Source organism: Phyllostomus hastatus, unplaced genomic scaffold (genome assembly GCF_019186645.2).
Source record: "Phyllostomus hastatus isolate PE091 unplaced genomic scaffold, TTU_PhHast_1.1 phas_scaffold_78, whole genome shotgun sequence".
In the NCBI taxonomy this organism is placed as follows: Eukaryota; Metazoa; Chordata; class Mammalia; order Chiroptera; family Phyllostomidae; genus Phyllostomus; species Phyllostomus hastatus.
This window is the reverse complement of record NW_025334041.1, coordinates 47,904,601-47,923,971: the sequence shown is the minus strand read 5'-3', so window position 1 is coordinate 47,923,971 and position 19,371 is coordinate 47,904,601. Positions and strand designations below refer to the sequence as shown.

The window sequence follows — 19,371 nt, the reverse complement described above, 5'->3', positions numbered from 1 at the left end:
AGGCTTTTATGCACCCTCTTCCACCATCCTCCACCTCTGCCACCCTGGACTAAGCCACGGCCATCTCATAGCCAGATTAATCCAACAGCCACCTAATTAGTCCCTATATTTCCACCCCTATTCTTTGACTCCCTGTAGTCTACTCTCAAGTCAGCAGAGAGATGTTTTTATTTAAAAAAATTTATTTATTCAATTTTTAGCAAGAGAGGACAGGAGAGAGAGAAGAAGGAAGAAACACTGATTTGCTGTTCCATCCATCCTGTGCACTCATTGGTTAATTTGTATGTGCCCTGATCAGGTATCAAGCCTGCAACCTTGGCATATCAGGACAATGCTCTAACCAGCTGAACTAACTAGATAGAGCCCAGAGAAATGCTTTTAAAACATAAATTATGCCACTCCCTTCTCAAAACTGTGCAGTGACTCCCTGTCACTCTCAGAGCAGAAGCCAAAGTCCTTGCAATGACTCACAAGGCCCTACATGATGAGCACCCATCCCCATCCCTGGCCATTCATGCCCCACAGAACACACAGTCCCACAGACCACACAGTCCACCCCCCAATAGATACCCACTTCTCTTATCTGGGGTCATCTTCTCCGGTCCCGAGGCTCATAACTATGTTCCTCTTACTGATTCTCATTATTATTTTCTTATTTATAAAGGTGTATTTTATTCTTATCTGAGAGAGAGGAGGAGAGAGAGAAGTATCAATCAGTGGCCTCCTACATGCTTCCTAATTGGGGATTGAACATGTGACCTTTTGGTTACAGGATGATGCTCCAACCAACTAAGCCATACTGGCTGGAGCTCCTTCTACTGATTCTCAACTCCTCCTTGCGTTTGTACTTTCTGCTGGAAGGTTTTTCCCAGTTAACTGTGTGGCTCTTTCCCTACTTCCACTGCTTCCCTCTCACCTTAATAGAAGGCTTCCCTGACCCCCCTATTTAACATGGCCATCTCGACCCTCTATAACCCTAACCCTATTCACTTCTCTTAATAGCATTTACTACCATTAGCATAAGCACATTATACACATATATATTATATATATTTTATATATATATAAAATCGATCTATCATCCCTGTAGAAATAAATAAGGACCAACCATATGAGAAAAGCTAAGACAATTTATTCATAGTTTACCATAGCAAGAGAGTCAGCCACCATCATTTGCATTTTAGCAGAGACTCAAAGTTGGGCAGAGATATGGAAAAGCTTTATCATGGAAAAAAAGGCAGGCTTCAGGTTGTGTCTGGATTGGAGGGTGTTGGCACAGGGAAGCTGTAGGTGGGCTAGGTAGGAAAGGTGGCACCCTATGTGATTGGCTACGGGTACATATTTAGCTTTCTCTGGTCAATTCTAAATTGGAAGCAGGGACAAAAATTAAGGATGCTCTTAATTATATTAATGAAGCCCTGGCCACTTGGGGCTGGTTGTTACAGAAGTGATGCTCAGCTTCCTGGAAAGGAGATTGGTCTCTTGCACAGGTTGCTGCAGGTTGTAGGTCAGAGTTCTATTCTTGTATATGGCCTGGTCATTGTCCATTTTTATATTTAGTGTCTAATCCCTCATGAAGATATAGACACTAAGAATATTCTTTTATGTATTGCTGGATCCCCAGAGCCTAGAGCCATGCCTGGTCTAATAGGCACTCCGTAACCTTTGTTGTTGATTATCATGTTTTTCTGGGTCTGGTTAGAAAAATTGTGACTCTACTAGAGAACCTGAGTAGAAAACCAACTACAAGTGTGCTTAATTCAATCCAATTCTACAAATGACTGTTGAGTACTTGTTATATACTCAGGAGGCTCTGTATTGAGTTGTAGTTATTCACTCCAGTACACAGAACAAGTATTGGTGGAAAATAGGCGAAAGACCAGAATTCTGGATGCATCTCTCCCACTTTAACCTCATCTCTACCTTTAAGATTCCTCTGTCAGATCTCAAGTCTCCCATTATACATTCAGAGACTGGTCTGGCCCACATTTACTTTCTCCAGTGCTCACTACCAATGGAACTCATTTAGTTCTCATAAAGTGCCTGTGTTGTAGCTGGTTGTCTTGTCGATGAGCCAGTTCTCTTCTCAGTCAGACTATACTCCCTTTGAAGAGGAGCCACATCTTGTCCCCAGTACAGGCGACACACAGGAGGATCTCAGTGACCTTTTCCCTGAGCTCCAGATGCAAAGTTTCCCTGACCTCAGGATACTTCCAGCTTCCACACACAGAAGTCACACCTGTGTCAGAGCTCCCATCCAAAGGCATGTAAACAGGGTGCTAGACTGATAACCCACGGCTGGGGCCCCTACTCGAGCTTCTCAACTGTTTTCTGATAAGGACTCCCCATTAAGTTTTTAAAAAAATATTTAAATGAAGCCCTGGCTGGCATAGCTCAGTGGATTGAGCACAGGCTTCGAACCAAAGCATCACAGGTTTGATTCCCAGTCAGGGCACATGCCTGGGTTGCAGGCCACAGCCCCCAGAAACCACACATTGATGTCTCTCTCTCTTTCTCCCTCCCTTCCCTCTCTAAAAATAAATAAATAAAAACTTTTTAAAAAATCTAGAAAACTAAATAAAGATGATTTTAATAAATAAATAAATAAATAAAAAGACAAAGGGTCACTGGCTGCACTGAGAGCCCAGCAGTGAGGTGAGTGAAGGAATCTGGGGCTTGGTCAGCATGTTCTGGTGATTTATAAAAAAAAAAATTTAAATGGTTCTGAATTATCTGTTCTTTCAGAAAGGAGATTCCATGTTTTGGTTAATTTATCTTTCTGATAGAACACTCAAGGAACCAAGAAATAAGTAGGCCAGGATGTGACTGGAAATAGTACCTGTGGCTCATGAGCAGGCTGCATTCAGCCATAGCAGACGGAATGTAAGCTCCTCAAGGGCAGAGGTTTGGGCCGCTTTATTTACTAATGAGTCAATGCCTGGCACACAGTGCATGCTCCACGAATCTTTATTGAATGCATGGGAGGTATAAGCATACACATGAAGTTTAAAATGAAAAACCCCACGTTTTAATAGTGATCATTTTCTATATTCACTCATTTTGTTGCTTTAATTTTCTCAGCCATCACAAAACATATTTCATAAAAAGGCAAACAATAGAACTACAGATGTGAAAGAGGGCTCTGAGGAGCAAAGGTGTCATTGCCCAGTGTCTGTTACTGAGCCACACATGCTTTCCAGACAGGCAGAGATGTGGTCCCTGGTTCCCACCTCCTACTAAGCACAATGGAGAGCTCAAACTTGAGAGTTCACCACGTGGTTTCAAATTCCTCAATAATCAGGGATCCCTCTGTGTTCTAATCCCTGAACATCTTACCCCAATTTTACAATGACTTAAAATCAGTCAGGTCAACATTAGCTACAATAAGTTTGTTCCTGCTTAAGGCCTTGGGAAGTAAATGGGGGAAAACTTTTACAAGATCCGCAATGGTCCTTGGCTTCATTTCATTCAGATACTTTTTTTTTCCAAACCTGGTAAATGTTAGAAACCAATGGCCTTCAACCCTGGGCCTCACACTTCTGATTTCTACTAATAAAATAGCCAAATATGAGAAAGAAAAGGCAGAGTTTCTCTTGGCCAAAGCCTGCTGGTGCACCCCTGACCCCATGCCTTGAGTTCCTCAGGGTTTACAGCTTGGGGCTGGGTAGGCAAGCAGCTCCTCCTGCCTATTGCCAGGGAGGAAAGTGAGCTCTTCAGGCAGACCCCAGCCTTCAGGAAATCCCTCCTGTTCTTAACTTAAATCTCTTTTTCTGGCCGAGAAGCACAATTCCCTCTAGCCCTGTCATCACTGAAGAAGGGAAAACAGCTGCTCACCGCCCTCCTTCTAATCATCCTTAATGGGCTCATAAACAGTTATTAGGTCCCCCTTCAGCCTTCTTGGAGCCTCATTTTACTTGCATTGAGGCTGAGAGCTTCTGATGAAGGTGTTTTACTCTGCACTCCACAGACTTTCAGAGTCTTAAATGGGTAATCAGCCACTTCACCCACTTGAACCTCCACAAATGAACAGCTCTGCCTTCTTTTGTAAAATTTAAACCTATTCAAGGGAGTTCCCTGGCAACCAACCCTTATTAATAGATCATTGTCTGCTCTAGGCCAGGACAGGGCATTTTTAAATGTTTCTTTTTCTTAAGAAGTCACACTGGCACACCGGCACATAAGAAACCAGCAGCTGCTTCCTGTAAGTTCTGCATTTGCAGGATGGATCCTGCCTGCCCCCTACAGGCCATTGTGAAGAGTTCTTATCTGGCTTCTCACCTGGGAAGGAGCTGTTGCTCTAATAGACTCTCACCTGGTCCTTTCTTTTTGGTATTGGACTAATAGCTCAGCAACTGGGGAGCAGAACATAGAGGTAAAACAAAGATTGCTCATTCTCCACTAGGCACACACTGAGAAGTTCCAATTGCTACTCCATCATGGTATGGTTTATTTTCCGTTCACTGCTGACACCCAGTTTTACAGTTAATCGAACTTCTCATTGTGTCCTTACCTGACTCCTATGGTCCCTCCAATCTCAAGGAGTCAAGTGAGGAGCAGGGCAGGGAGGTTGTAAGGTTGGTGTTTTTTGGCTTTAAGAAAAAGAGTGACTTTATTTCAAGAAAAACTTTAATCCAGATGGCTATAATTAAAAGGACTGACAGCATCAAGTGCTGACAAGGAAGAAAAGCAACCAGAACCCTTAATCATTGCTGGTGGAAGTGTAGAGTGGAGCCATCAACTGTGGAATTCTCAGCAGGCTCCAGCAATGGCTCTAACGAGCCCACTCCTAGGAATATGCTCCAAAGAAGCACATGCTTATGCTCACCAGAAGCCATGCATGAGAAGGTTCATAGCACTGGAATTTCTGGTAGTGAAAAATGTAAAGCAGCCACCACAGCAGTGAAGAGATCTGGAGTGCCGCTGATCTACATCACAACCTGGAGGAATCTCACAGACAGGATATGCTGAGCAAAAGGTGGCAGACCCAGAAGAGCACATCTGTATGATTCCGTTTATATGAAATTCAAAAAAGCAGAACTAATCTATGATGACAAAGATCATCCCACCTCTGGGAGGAGTCTATTATCAAGCTGAATACCTCAGGTTTGTACACTTTTTAAAATATGTTATACCTCAATAAAGAAAATAAAAGATGTTTATTGTTTTCTTCTTCCCAGAAGAATAATATCATTCATTCAGCTATTTTTTTTCACTGCATGGCTTCTTTCAAAAAAGAGTCAGGGTGACTTACAAAGGTGTATGGTGTTGAACTATGTTTATAAGTGAAGAATTCTGAGCAATACTAAAATGAAGGCAGGAAAATAAGATAAAATCAGATGTGTGGGTAGTCCTCAGCATTAATGTCAGGGAATTCTGTGTTTTTCCTAGGGGTGAATTGCAGGGAGCTTCCCAGAAGTCAACAGGAAGAAACACAACAATTCTGTGTCCAAAAGTTAACAGTCCATCTTATCAGAAGCACAGATACCTGAGAGAAATTTCTCCTGTGCTGTCTCAGAAAAAGGTAACTGTGCATTCAAACGCCTTTGTGCTATTTTAAACATCCCACATGTGACCCTGGATCTCCAAGTCCCTTCAAGCCACATTTCCACTCCTAGTGCACCTCATTTGCCCTTAGAGAATTTAGGGTGAGGCAGCATCCCTCAGACAGTCAAGGTCCCTCTCTTGTGCTCTTCCATAAGACCAACAAGCACACACTGCTTACTTTCCTGGGTGTGGCTTGGGTAAGGTCTGCTTGTGAGGACTGCGTCTCTCTTCTTCTGGGTGCCTGGCTTGCCATCCTGGTTTCTGGAACCTGGGCCTGCACCCTCAGCCTGTGCTGTGCCACTCAGCTCATTTCCCTCCTTGTCAGTGCTCCCTGGCAGCCCAGTCTCTTCTGCAGACACAGCTCTGTTTGGGGTGGTTCCCTGGGGGCTGGACTCTTTCCACTTTGGCATTTGCATGAAGGGATCTTTCCACTTTCTGGCTCCAGTTTTAGAGTTGAATTCATATTTTGCCCCAGTAACTAGGAGGGAAAATACAATGACCATATAAACAAAGGGAATTCAATTGATTCTTTCGTCCCCATCTCCACCCTGTTCTATTCTTACCCCAGGAGAAGAGGAAGCATGTTAGGAGGTGTGAATCACAGAGAAAGCAGGCTTGCGAACAGTGCCAACAGTCATCACCAGTCTGCCATCTCCAAGAGCTATGTGGCTCTGACCACACAGGTAGCAAATACCATGCCTCCATGGATACAAGGGTTCAGGAGAGTCAAGACCATCTCAATTGCAAGATTAGAAGGCCACATGTATCTGGAACTCCATGGGAGCTTCAGATAAGTTAGGATCAACTTCTAATGGTGTTACCCATTTTGTTCTGATTTGTTTTAAAAGACCCCTGAATCCCTGGTATTAAAAGGAAGTCACCAAGTAAGGAGAGAAAGACTGATTTTTATTTATAGTAGGTTAGTGGAGATTTGTAGACACAGACACCCAAATCTGGTCCCGGCTGAGATGATGCAATGGAGCCATTTTTATTGTGTTGGAGCCAGCAGACACGAATTGATGTGTCTGTTCTCATTAGTCCAGTTGACTCATTTCTTCTTTTTCCTTCTTTCAAACACACAAATGCAGAGTAACGGCCTTGGTTCTCCCTAGCTTTTACCTCATAGTTTCAGGCAGGCCCCTGCTCCTGCCATTTCTATGCAGCAGAGTGGCCTCTCCGCTGAGGATCCTACCAGCACTTATGCTAATGTGGGCACATTATGGTAACAAGTACCTAATAATAGAGGAAAATTTAATTCCAGCAGCAGCAGCAGCAGCCTCTCCTGGAGAGGAGCCATCCTCCTTCTGAGGAGGACCAAGCCGTTTGCATGTGAGCATGGCAGGGAGCCAACACACTTGCCTCCTGAATTTGGTTTCCTTCCCTTTATTCATGTTCTATAATTGAGTCTTTGTAAGTGGAGGGATGTGTGTAAAGGAGCTAAATTTGGAGCTGATTTCATGGGGGTGATGAGAGCTCTGGAGGCCAGCTTTACCTTATGTTCATCTTGCCAACCAAGAAGAAATTCTTGGCCCTCATCTAGGAAAAAAAGAAGCCAAGCTTGCCATTTCTCCATATTTCTCACTACCAAAAAGGATGGTGTTGGAAGCATTCAGAATGGATCAGAAGTGGGGTTGAATCCCATGAATAGGAAAAAATGAGGGTTCTCATATTCACTGATTTCCTTGACTTGGTTTGTGTTTAGAAAGGGAGGCTAGACAGAGGCATGGTCCTTGAGAAGGAGCCCAGACACGGAAACCCTCAGAGGCCTCACACATGACCATGTGAATCTGCAAGCCAACTCGGTTCAGAGCAGATCTTACTTTGTATTGCAGTCTAGAAGGGTCAGCACTGCACAGGCAACATAACTAAATAAATCAGAACTGAGTTAAGAGCATGCAATTAGATAAGGTCCTCACGATTCCACCAGCCTGGAATGTGCAAAGCACTCTTATGGGTGTAATTGCCACTTAATTACCTGGGTCTATGGCTTCACCATCAAAGACTGTGCTCATCTGGATTGTTTCCTAAAGAGAAAAAAGAAACAACTTCAAGCACAATCCTATGCTCCTCCTCACAGGCAAGGCCACTCAACCTCACAACCTGAGTTTCTTACCCAGGGCCTTCTTGGCATTTATTAACTCAATAGGCTCTGTGCTAGATGCTGGGGACACAGCAGGGAACAAGGTAAGGGTGGCTACTGCCCACACAGAGCTTGCAATCAAGTGGAAGCCACTGACACACAAGCACTACAATATAGAACGATAATGGCTCTATGAGGGGGAATACAGGATGCTGTGGGGGTGCCAGTGGGAGTGGGAGGGGGACATGTAACCCAGAGCTGGGAAAGCATCCTCAGTACCGGGTATCTAAGCTGCAGAGAAGGAAGAACACAAATGCCACACACCACCAGCTAAGCCCTGTATTGCCTAAGCTCACTGCTGGGCAGGGACAGAGGAACACAAATGTGCTCCCAGCCTGGGCTCTGGCTGTGTCCCTCTGCCTAGACTGGAGGGATGTTGCATCCGGGTCTGGCTGTCATATTCAAGCTCTGTGTTCCATGTCTTTTTCTAGCCCTGATCCCTATTCTGTGCCATGCTCTGGGACCTGATCAGTAACTTCATGGAAACACCCCTTTCCTACACAGGGTGCTTTCCAATGGTGCCACTCTTCAGCATGCTAATGAGGACAGTGTCGGAGTTTAGTGGGCCCTTCGAGCCCTGGTTTTTATCACATAAGCCATCACCTACTAACTTGTCTACAGCTCCCCAGCACTGAAGGAAGAGGAAATGGAGACTATATGGGTTTCATTCATTTGATCAGTTCTGCAAAACCACTTTTTATGGTCATGGAAATTCATTTACTTGATTGATTAGTTTAATATTCATAATTCTGAGACAGTCTCTAAATGAAGGGTACTTGCCTTAGACAATAAGACCCCTTCCTCTTGTTTGTATACTGACTGATACATATAAACACTTCGTTGATGAGCTTGAAGCAAAAATTCCAATGCACTGGATTGTCCTCCTGATTGTGCTTTTCATTCCAAAGTTATGGGTCTTGGATTATAACAAAGTCTTATTACTGGGGGGTGGGAGAGCTGGCGGGGGTCACCTTCAACTACCATCACTTCCCAGTGGGTAGATCATACTCAGTAAAAGAAAAACAAGGCGGTGAGGTTGGAGTAAGTCTTCAGCTATCACACTTTGCATTTGTTTAAATCATAATATTTTTCAAAATATCTCTCCACCTGTTATCTCAGGGCAGGTGTTCTCACTCCCATTTCACAGATGAGGAATCTGCAGCTTAAAGAGACTGAACGAGTCTGCAAGATCATATGGCTAAGTGGGCAAAGCCAATCCCAGACCCAAGCACTGCTCTTTATCAATTTTTCTGCAAGGTTATGGAAGGGCAAAGAAAAAATAAATCCCATTGAAGGCTAAAGCTTCAGTTCTGGTCTTTAAGCTCCTCCCCCCAACTCAGGCTCCTGGAGAGCTTGTGTAGATAATAAATACCACTATTCAATATTTATGAAATCCAGTTCTTCTGCAAATATATCAGTAGACATGTTCAGTGGAGGGAACAAATTCTATCAGGAGCTCGTCACACGGCAATCTGTTCCAGTGGCCAAATACAAGCAATTCCCTGAATGATAAACACCCCCATGAGGCTGTGGCAGGGCCTGCCTCAGAGTGGGACAGGAGCCCCCACAACCCACCACCCAAGCCAGGTGCCCTGTGGCCAACCACACTTACCACCACAACTTCTCTCTTTGTATTCTTCATTTCTTCAGGGAACAGAACAGGCAGGAGTTAAGCTTCTTGGACACTAAATTGACCTTAAAATTCTACCTCCACAATGGGCTTTCTCTTAAAAAGATTTTTAAATCAGCATGGCAGGCATGGCAAAAAAATTTTCTGTCTGTAGACATGTTTGTTGCTGGCTTTCCATCTCAGAAAAACAGACACATACATACAACACACAGAACTAAAAATAATTTTTTCTGTTCTTTTTCCAGCTTATTGTTATTATGAACCTAAGAAATTACTTTTTAAATGGTAGAAAGATTGGGTTGATATATTTGTTCATAATGGGGGGATCCTTTGTATCCACTGTCTATGCCCTTTTAAAAAGGTAACTAGCATGGGAGACAGTTTGCACAAATCCCATTTATTAAAATCATCCTATTTGATATGATTAATAACCATTATAATTAAATTTCTAATCCTGCTTAGACATGCCCTGTGCATGTCAGACACACATACCTATGATTGGAGTGATTAAAACAATCATTTTTAAAAACACACTTTCCAATTCTTTGTACTTTCTCACCCCATAGTGCAGATTCTCCTTGAGGCAAAACTTTCGGGCAGGGTGTGACATCTCCTTAGGCTTGGAGTTGGTCAGATGGAATTTCCTCAGTTCACCAACATCCCTAAAATCATTCAGTGCTCCCAGCCCACCTGATAGCACCCAGCCCCGTGTCGAACCAGGCTGAGGTAAATAACTTGTGAAATAATCAAATCCACTAGTATCTCAGAACAAAGTATTATTTGCTCTTTAAAAAGAGGCATCTGTCCAATACAGAGCATTAGCTGTCCTCAGGAGGGGCCACGTCCCTCTGTGAGCAGCAGAGAGTAGATACTGTCTGTATTTAGCCCGCATAGAATTCTTCATTCCTGTCCCACTTGGTGGGGAACGGACCTCTAGGTGCTTAAGCTGAGCTGATTAGAGGTGACCCTGGGTAAGACACAAGCAGGACCAAAATGAGCTATCTGAGTGGGCCAATGGCACCGTGTACCCTGATCTTCCTTTTCCCCAGCTACACCCGCCCTCAGTGTGATTCAGCCCACGGATGGTGTAGCTAAAACCCACCAAGATAGAACTGCATCCTGGTTCTCTGCTGAGTTCAAGTCCTTTCATACAATGCAACAGAGCAACAAAAATCATAATAATAACAACAATAGCAACAGCCACAAACAAAGGGAACAGGCACCATACATACCTCCTTTCTTCACTCTGTAGGGAAAAAAGGGATGGACAAGAATTAACCTGAGAGTACCCTGCACTCATACACTTATGAGAACATGGTGGCTTTTGGGCAGCTGTGTTCCCTTGGATTCAGGAGTCAATGAAAGGGGCCAGGGATGGGGACTGAATTGAAGGGTGGGCTCCCACCCCTGCTCCAAACAGAGCAGTTCCATTACTACTGGTTTGGGACTAAGGAGGGTCTGAAAGTTTGATAAGTTGGGAATATTGCTTTATAGAACTTCAGAGAATAATACATATTCTCTGACAATACTGGGTGAGGGCATAACAACCCCAATGACACTGCCCAGCAATTCTGCCTGCCCCATTTTTCTCCCTAGTATCTAGCTGAAGGTTCAAGGGCTAGCAGTTAAACCCTGATTTCCTGTAACATAAAGAGATATACTTGGATTCTAAGACCCTTTCCATGATAACCTTGAATTCTATAATATTGTGGCTCTAATTGTATTCTATTTTGCTATTGGACAAATGTTGGCTGCCATTTGGTACAACTAATTTCCAGAGAGACTAGGTCTGAGTCGGAATTACTAGCCAGTTTTTCTTTTTTAAGTCAACCATGTTGAAAATGATTAATATTTAGAAAGTAAGTTAAAATGACCAAATTCAAGGTATCCATTTAACATTTAAGCATAAATTACATGTGAGTCACAACATCTATTGGATGACTGACTTTCTTTAAAAACTTCTACCCAAATCCCATTATAGAGTACCACCATCCTTACAAGCTAAAGCATTACTCTTTTGGAGCCAATTTTTAAAATCAATTTGTGAGCAGAGTCCAAGCAAAAATGCCTTTTTTAATTTCAACAGATGCTCAGGGATTTCTTACCTTGAAGTCAAGGTTGCCAATAGCAACAAATTTCCCCAATAAATATGGTAGAATGCAAAGCATATTTTTATGTTATGCCTTACAGTTTTATATTGAGTCTTTCATCCATATATTTTAAATTATTTGACAGTACTAGTTAATCTTCAAAATATCTTTAAAAGGCACATGAGTCTTATCACCCCTTCCTCTCTCCAGTGAGAAATTCAAAAACTCAAGTTCCAATACCCCAAGATTCTTGGGCTTATATTAAACTGGGAATCTAGAATCCTGAGCTCAGTGAGCCATAAAAAATAATGCAACAAGATTTTTTAAAATAGTGTATCTAAGTATTTATATCAGGAACAGTGCTAAGTGCTTGCTTTGCAGTTGTTCATTTGGTTGTTTCATTTTCAAATAAGGATATTGGAATTCACAGAGGCCCAAAGCCATATACCTAGAAAAAGGTAGAGCTAAGATTTGAACTCAATCCTTGTCCAACTCCAAAGCCCAGGCTCAGAACCATCATGCTTTCATTGAAAGAGCTTCTAAAACTCAAGAAACCAGCTCTGGGGGAAGCTTGAAACAATGTAGTGCTCTCTTCACTTCACTCTACTACGCCACTTTAGCCAGTAAAAGACTTTGCAGGGTACCACAGTAAGAAGCATGTTAGTGAGCAGAAGAGAGTGGGAGGGAGAGAATACAGGCCTGTGTGTACAACCCTAGAAAGAGAGAGATCAGGGCCAGATGCAAAAGAACAAGCCCAATCTAATCACCAGAGTTTAATTTCCTTATCAGTTTTGTGTGCTTCCTCTAATTGCATCCCATTCTTTAATATTCTGCAAATAAGAGCACAGTATATTCTAATGCTACTCACAATTGAGCTTTTTTCTGAAGCGTGTATTCAGGGCAAGTCACCAAGAGGTTGAAGCCCCAATTTCTTTGAGAACACATCAAGGACAGGGCAGGTGCCCAGAAAAACCAAAGGAACAGTTTCCTGACCCAGTAGGTGATGAAGAGGATACACCAGGACTAAAGGGAGCTAGGATTCTTTTCCTGCATGTCCTTTTTCTTCCTTCACACCTGCCATCCTCTCTACCCCGTAAAGAAATTCCAAATCTCTACCTTTCCTTCTGCTGACATCACTGAAAACAGTATCCCAAAGGAAGTGGTGGAAAGGACCCCAGCCCACTGGCAACTTACAGAGGTTTCTTGTGCTTCCTGGTCTTGCAGGGACAATGTCTGTGGATGGCATTAGCCAACTGGACCATCAGAGTCACCAGGAAAATCAGAAGCAATATGGAGCCAAAAGTGATGACAAAAGGCACGTACCACGCTGATGGAGAATAAGCATTTTTCCTCAGGATCTGGTGGGTGATCCTGGGCTTGAATGACAGAGGAGGAGAAGGTGAATAGAGGGTGGTAGTGTTCCTGATGTCAGCACTCCCCTGTGTTGAGTGTTTATTTTACTCTTTGTTTTTGTTCTGTATATTGGATGTCTGTGTGCTCATAGTTCTTGCTGCATCAATTCATCACCTTATTTATAGTCTTTCCAGACATCCATTAGATCAAAACACAGAAATTTAGGAAACTGAAAAGCAACTCTAGGACTAATTTTATTCTCTGTCTTTCTCCTCCTTCTCAAAAGCTAAAAGATTCCATTGGCTTTTTTTTCCTGCCAAGTCATGGCATAACCCAGGGACTAATATAGCCATTGTCTCTCACTGGGAAGGCATGAGCCATGGAAGTTGTTTTTGTAACATTTTGTAGGTTTGCCAGTGTTCACTCACTACAAGCTGCACTGCCAGATGAGTGGGCTGATATCACAGTGAAACCTCAAGTTCAGCATTTGCTTCTTAGTGTGGGAGACAGATAAACAATGTATGGAGATTGCAGGAGTGGAGATATCACAATTGGGTCATGTTGTAAGCTCCAGAAATGTAGCAATTCCTTACTCAGGGGAGATTACTGGCTCCAACTCCAATAGCAAACCCTTAAGGTTACCACATGCATCCATTCACTGGGGTGATACTGGCTCAAGAACACGCAGATGAACATCAACCTGCTCTTGGTAAGATGCTGAGATCAAAATTTGACCACCTGTCATAGGTGGTTTTTTAAGGTTTTTATTACCTTTTCTCTGGTATACTAGAAGTATGGGGCTGCAAACCAAGGGCGTAACTTTTACTGGGAACAGGAGGAAAGGGGACAAAATAGTCTGCACAGATATGGCCAGTTCCTCCATGGCACACAGGGGTAACCCTGTTGTAGGACCCCAGACTCTCCCTTCCTTTACCACACTCATTCTGTTTTGGCACCTGCTTATTTTTCTTCCTGCCATTTGCCATAATCTGTAGTTATTTTATTAAATTGCATACCTTTATTAAATTGCATGTATTTAATCTGTCTCACCTCTAGATTGGTGGCTCTCAAACTTTAGCATGCATCAGAACCCCCTGGAAGGCTTATTAAAAACACAGATTGCTGGGCCCCACTGAAGGATTTCTGATCTATTAGGTCTGGGGATGTAGTTGGGGATTCCAGTTTCCAACATCCTTTCCATGAGGTTGTGGTAATGATTGTGGTTGGGTGAGGTATAACTATAATATTCTGGAATGGACCCAAAGACATGCATTTATAACAAATCTGCAGGTGATGCTGATGCTGTAGGTCTGGGGACCACACTTTGAGAACCACTGCCCCATATTATAAGTTCCATGAGAGCAAAGATCATTTTGGGCTTATTCATCAAGATGATTGGCATATTATAGGTATTAAATCAATATTTGTAGATTGCATGAATAAAGTATAATGGAGTGAAGATGAGGAGTTGGGTACCAATTGGTGCATCATAACTCTTCAGAAGAAGAGGAGAAGAGCACCTGGCGGCTACCTGCTTTCACAGGCATAGCTTTATGCCATGGCTCTTAAGAGCAAGCTGAGGAGGGGTTGTGAAGCTAGTAACCGACCACATGCCCATGAAAATTATTTCCTGTGCCACAAGCACCACAGCTGGCCAGTACCCACCTATTACAAGTTCCTCCACAAATGCACACCTATAGTTACCAAAAGAAGAAAAATTGGTGGTTCTACCAGTCTCAGGTCTCATCCAAATCTATCTACCACCCAGTGACTACCAAGCCTATGGCTGCCATTTCTGGCAACATCCTAACACCTCAACTCTTTTCGGTCCCTCCCACATTTCTTCTGGGTCAAAGGGCTCCATGGATGTTAATCAGAAGGATGTAACTGAGGAGTCCAGGTCCCAAAACCCTTACCCTGGAGGTTGTGGTAACAATAGTAGTTGGGTGAGAAATGACACTAATACTCAGCGTCACTGTCCCTGTTTCAACCAGAGTGTCAGCTTTCTTCCTGCCAGACAGCAAGTTGTCATCAGTTATATAGACAAGTAGTCTGTAGTCCCAGATCTTATCAAGCCCACCAGTATAGTCAAAGCGAGTCGCAAGGAGCAGCTGTGTGACGTTGGAGCCAGCATTGGGAGAAAAGGTGAAGTGACTGTTGACATTGCCTGTATAAGATTTGAGACAAGAATTTGGGGCAAAGGAAGAAAAGGGAGTGAGAAATAAAGGTTTAGAGGAAAACTACTTCCAGTCTTTCCCACAAATGTCTGCACCTCTGGTATAGACTATTTCCAGTGCACCAGGGTTACAATACTGGCCTTAACTGCACCAGAAATTTCATTAGTATAAAGAAACTCTGCTCACAACTAGTGTGGCTGCAAAAAGAATAAGAGCACAATAGGACAACAGTGCACCTGTCCCAGCCTCAGGGCCAGTACCTTGCAGAGACATTTAATAATCCTGGTGCAGCCTCTCTAGCCAGTCCTTCTTATGCAGCATTTATTCGAACCATGTGTACCTTGCACTCAGACAATAAGTGGGCACAAGAGGGTAGAGGAAGCCACATTTCTAGCCATAGGTCAAGCTCACTTCTTGCCTTTTGTGGAACGTGGCGAGTCATGCAGAACTAGTGATATATGTCCCTGGATATTCCCCCAAAGAAAGGTACCTTCTGGCTTTGCAGGGATTGCAGTTCCAGGTCTTCCTGAATCTACCCCATTTCCCTTCCCCCACAGTCTGTTAGGGGTCTGGGCTCACAGCTCAGGGAACAGGGTAGGAAGGCTGCAGGAAGTCTGCTTGGCCAAGCAGCTTTTGCTCATTCCTCTGGTGGCTCCAGACTCATTACCAACTGAAAACCAGTAAATGGAGCAGGAGATGATGCAATTTTTACTCCTTTAGCAGCAAAGTGCTCCATAAAGGCCTGGGGGTTCTCAGTATGGATTATTTCCATCTTCGACAACTGCAGTCTCAAGGCGCTCTCTGGCCCTGGGTTTTGTGACACAGCCTGCTCAAGAGGCTTCCTACTGTTCAGAGTTCATGCTCACCAGGGCTCAGCAGGCAGCCAAGATGGGTTTTTAGTCTTTCACTTGGAATTGCTCTGCTTGTTTGGGTTTAAATCTCTGCCCCAACACATTAGATGAGCTATTTCGGTCTCATTTCCAGGGAGGGGTGCTCTTCCCCCTCCCCAACCCCCAGTGCAATGTTATATTTTTAAAGAGAGAAAATGAATGGAGCAGAAGAGAATTCCTGAGGATACATTTCAAAATGCATTTAATCTAATTAATCTATTATTATCTAGAGCGAGGACTAGGATTCCCTGCCCCCACTACAAGCGTGTAGGTTGAGCAGTTGGACTAAAAAAAAAAAATTAAACTACACTAATATGATTCACGAATCATATGACAGCCTAGGAATTTGGGGCTCACCATCAGCGTGGTACACCCTCCCTAGGGCCTCTGGGCAGCCTCGGATGGGAACCTGGGAGGAGCTAGGTGAGAAGAAGAGGAAGTCCAGAGGAAGAAGGGAAGGCACTGGGACTGTTCCACCCCACATCCCACTGTCCTCAGTTACAATCCTGCACCCACACACATTGTACCCAGATCAGGTGTGAGCACACGACCCCCACCCACTCTCCCTGACCAGCAGCCAGGCCTCCGACCCCCAGAGCCAGACCAGGACAGTCAACATCAGGTACTGTACCTGAGCCGATGGAGTAACGGAAAGACCTGGGGCTGGAATCACGATCAGTACACACCAGCTTGAAATTTTGAATATTCGTGCCAACTTTCAGATCCACTGGGATGGCCAGGAAATAAGAGTTTGGGATACAAATTGGCTTCTCATCATTTTTTTCCAGGATGTTAACAGTAACCTAGAACAGTGAGAAGAGCAAGCCATTTTAGTAGCTAAACTCACTGAGTGCTTAATGAGCCAGGCCCTGGACTCTGTGCTTCGTTGGTCTAGCTCATTTAACCTTTCCTGAGATAGATAATATGATCATTCTCATATTACAGATAAGGAAACTAAGGCTTAGATTAGACAATTGGCCTGAAGTCATTTAGTTGGTGAATACCAGAACTGGGATTTGAAAACAGGTCTGTCCTATTCCAAGTCCTATGCTATTAACTTCTGTACTGTGTGTGCACATGTGCATAATATATGTATACAGGCACATAGTCCCACATATATGCACAAGAACATGGGGCTCATCCTCAAGTAATGCTGAACTACTTTTCCAGTGACAGTTATGGATTTACAGTGACCCTCTGTACTTCCTTAATCACTGACCCCGAGAATTGGAAGTTGCATCTTTAACTTTGAACTAGAGAGCAATGATTCTCGACCCTGGCTCTCTACTTTCTTAGGCATACTCCAGACAGAATGAATTGGACTCTCTGCAGGGGGGAGGGGGCACAGGCACTATTTTCTAGTGTTTCCCAGCTGATTCTAATATGCAGCCAGCATTGAGAACCACTGGGATGGAACAAGAGGACCTGGCTAAGCTGGGATCTCATCTGTAACCTGGACTATTAGAGTGCACTAAGCTGGTGGTGCTCACCTGTCACAAGCAGGGCCAGCCTATTCTCTTTCATTGCTGTCTTTTATGCCTGGTGAATTGGAATATGGACTGGGACAGCTGCCAGCACAGAATCACAGAATGTCAGCCTTGAAAGGGACTTATGTGATCATCACCCTTTTTAAAAGCTTATGAATTTTGAGTCATATTTATTCTATCTTTGAAATTTGGGGATTTCAGCAAATTTCTGAGCCCAGGAATAAATTGAAATGTTCACTCTAGTTAGCTCCCAAAGTAGAGTCCATTCATTTTTCTCAAAAAGTCGGCCTAACAAACACTACAATTATCTCCAACTTAACACATCTTTTCCTCAGCAGGCAATGCCGACCCTCACACATCATTAAAACCATCATCCTGTTAATGAGAGGAACTGGACTAGTCAGGTGTTGGGTGATTGGGTGACCCTTCATTGAAGAGATCAAGAAATTGGGATGTAAAGATAAGGATGGTTCAGACACCCTTGGGATTAAAGTTGAGAAATGAACTCTGTCTCCTGATTCTGAACCAGTCATCCTGTCTATCACACAGGGCTGCCTGCTTGCTAGCTTAGAGTTCATTTTGCCTTATGCTTTTCCACTTTACTAATGGGAAAGAGCAAGAAATCGTTCTGTCCTTGTGGCCATCGTACTACCCTCAGATAAACCTAACCACTGATAGCACAGACTGGTTAAACCTTGATACGCAAAGGGTGGCCCTGGACCAGGTGCATGGGCACCACTCGGAAGTGTGTTAGGAATGCAGATTCCTAGGTCCTACTTAGACCAAGCAGACTCAGAATCTACATTTAACCAGATTCTCAACATCAAAGGTTGAGAAGCAGTATAGCCTCAGTCAAGCCATATCATTTTAAGAACTACCCCATCTGGTGTGATGGGGGTAGTGTAGGAACACAGCAAAGCTACTGGGGCAGGAGGAATACATAGTTACAAAACCACACGCCACTTCTGGCCATGTGCATCTCACCATCAGCCCACTGTGAAAGCACAGGGAGATTTAAAAGGCAGCTAGAGGACACTTGTCCCACAAAGTGGTCATCAATCTCAGTGCTCCTCCCAGGCACCCACACAGTTGGGTGTCAGTCTTTATTTTCTGGGCACTGCTCTATGTGTCCAGGTGTGCTGTCCTGAACACCACTAGTCATTTCCTGTCACGTTTGGAGGATGTGCCCTATTAGGATTCTTATTACTATAGCCACACCTGGAGGGAGCCAGAGAGACCCTACACCAAAACAGACTCACTCACAGTGACTGAGTTTGTGTCCTCGTTGTTGGTGGCCTGGATTCTGAGAGTATAGGTGGGGGTTGTTTCATAGTCCACTTTAGTCACCAGCTTGAGTTCTCCTGTTTGGGGATTAATCCAAAACATGTTTGTGTACTGGAGGCCGGCCCCTCCAGCAGAGATGGAGTACACAGTCCTGCTCTGGGGGAGGTCGTGATCAGTGGCTTGCACCCTTCCAAACTGGGTTCCAGCTGGAAGAACAAAGTACCTCAGATTAGTACTGCTTTGGGGGTACAGAGAAGATCCAGGAGCAGATATTCTCACTGCCATGGGCAGTTAAGGCTTTTGGAGGCCCCTTTATCTTTAGTTCTATTAAATTCAAATTATGCTAATTAGCAGCCACTAGGTCAGTAGTCCTATGATCCAAGACAAACTGTGAGGTGTAAAAGACAATTCATGCCTTTATACAGACACCAGCGACACCGATCACTATACTATCATAAACCACATGGCATCATTTCCACATATGCATCTCTTTGCAGCAGTGTTTTCTAAAACTCTCTTGTACTTTTCACATTTTCTATAATGGGCATGAATTGCTCTTATACATGAGATAAAAAGTAAACAATTTGTAAGAGTTTAGCAACTGAGGATTAGAATATAGATTTTTAAAAATTTTACCCATTTTTAATTTTTAATTAGTTAACAGACAATATTATATTGGTTTCAGTGATTAGACATTATACCCCAGTGATTAGACATTATATTACAGAGTATAGATTTTTAAATACTGTTCCGTTTTGTTTATTTTACAAATCTTG

At 43.5% G+C, this 19,371-nt stretch overlaps 1 protein-coding gene across 1 annotated transcript in view; it reads right to left on the bottom strand.

Moving 5' to 3' along the window:
• Positions 1–5,718: 5,718 nt before the first annotated feature.
• CDHR3 (cadherin related family member 3) overlaps positions 5,719–19,371 on the bottom strand; it is a 77,395-nt gene continuing 63,742 nt past the window's right edge. Inside the window, 9 exon segments of the mRNA XM_045828542.1 lie at positions 5,719–5,738; positions 5,741–6,022; positions 7,520–7,568; positions 9,297–9,328; positions 10,547–10,560; positions 12,599–12,780; positions 14,674–14,924; positions 16,456–16,627; positions 18,575–18,801. Of these exon segments, the coding sequence (XP_045684498.1) occupies positions 5,719–5,738; positions 5,741–6,022; positions 7,520–7,568; positions 9,297–9,328; positions 10,547–10,560; positions 12,599–12,780; positions 14,674–14,924; positions 16,456–16,627; positions 18,575–18,801 (1,229 nt within the window).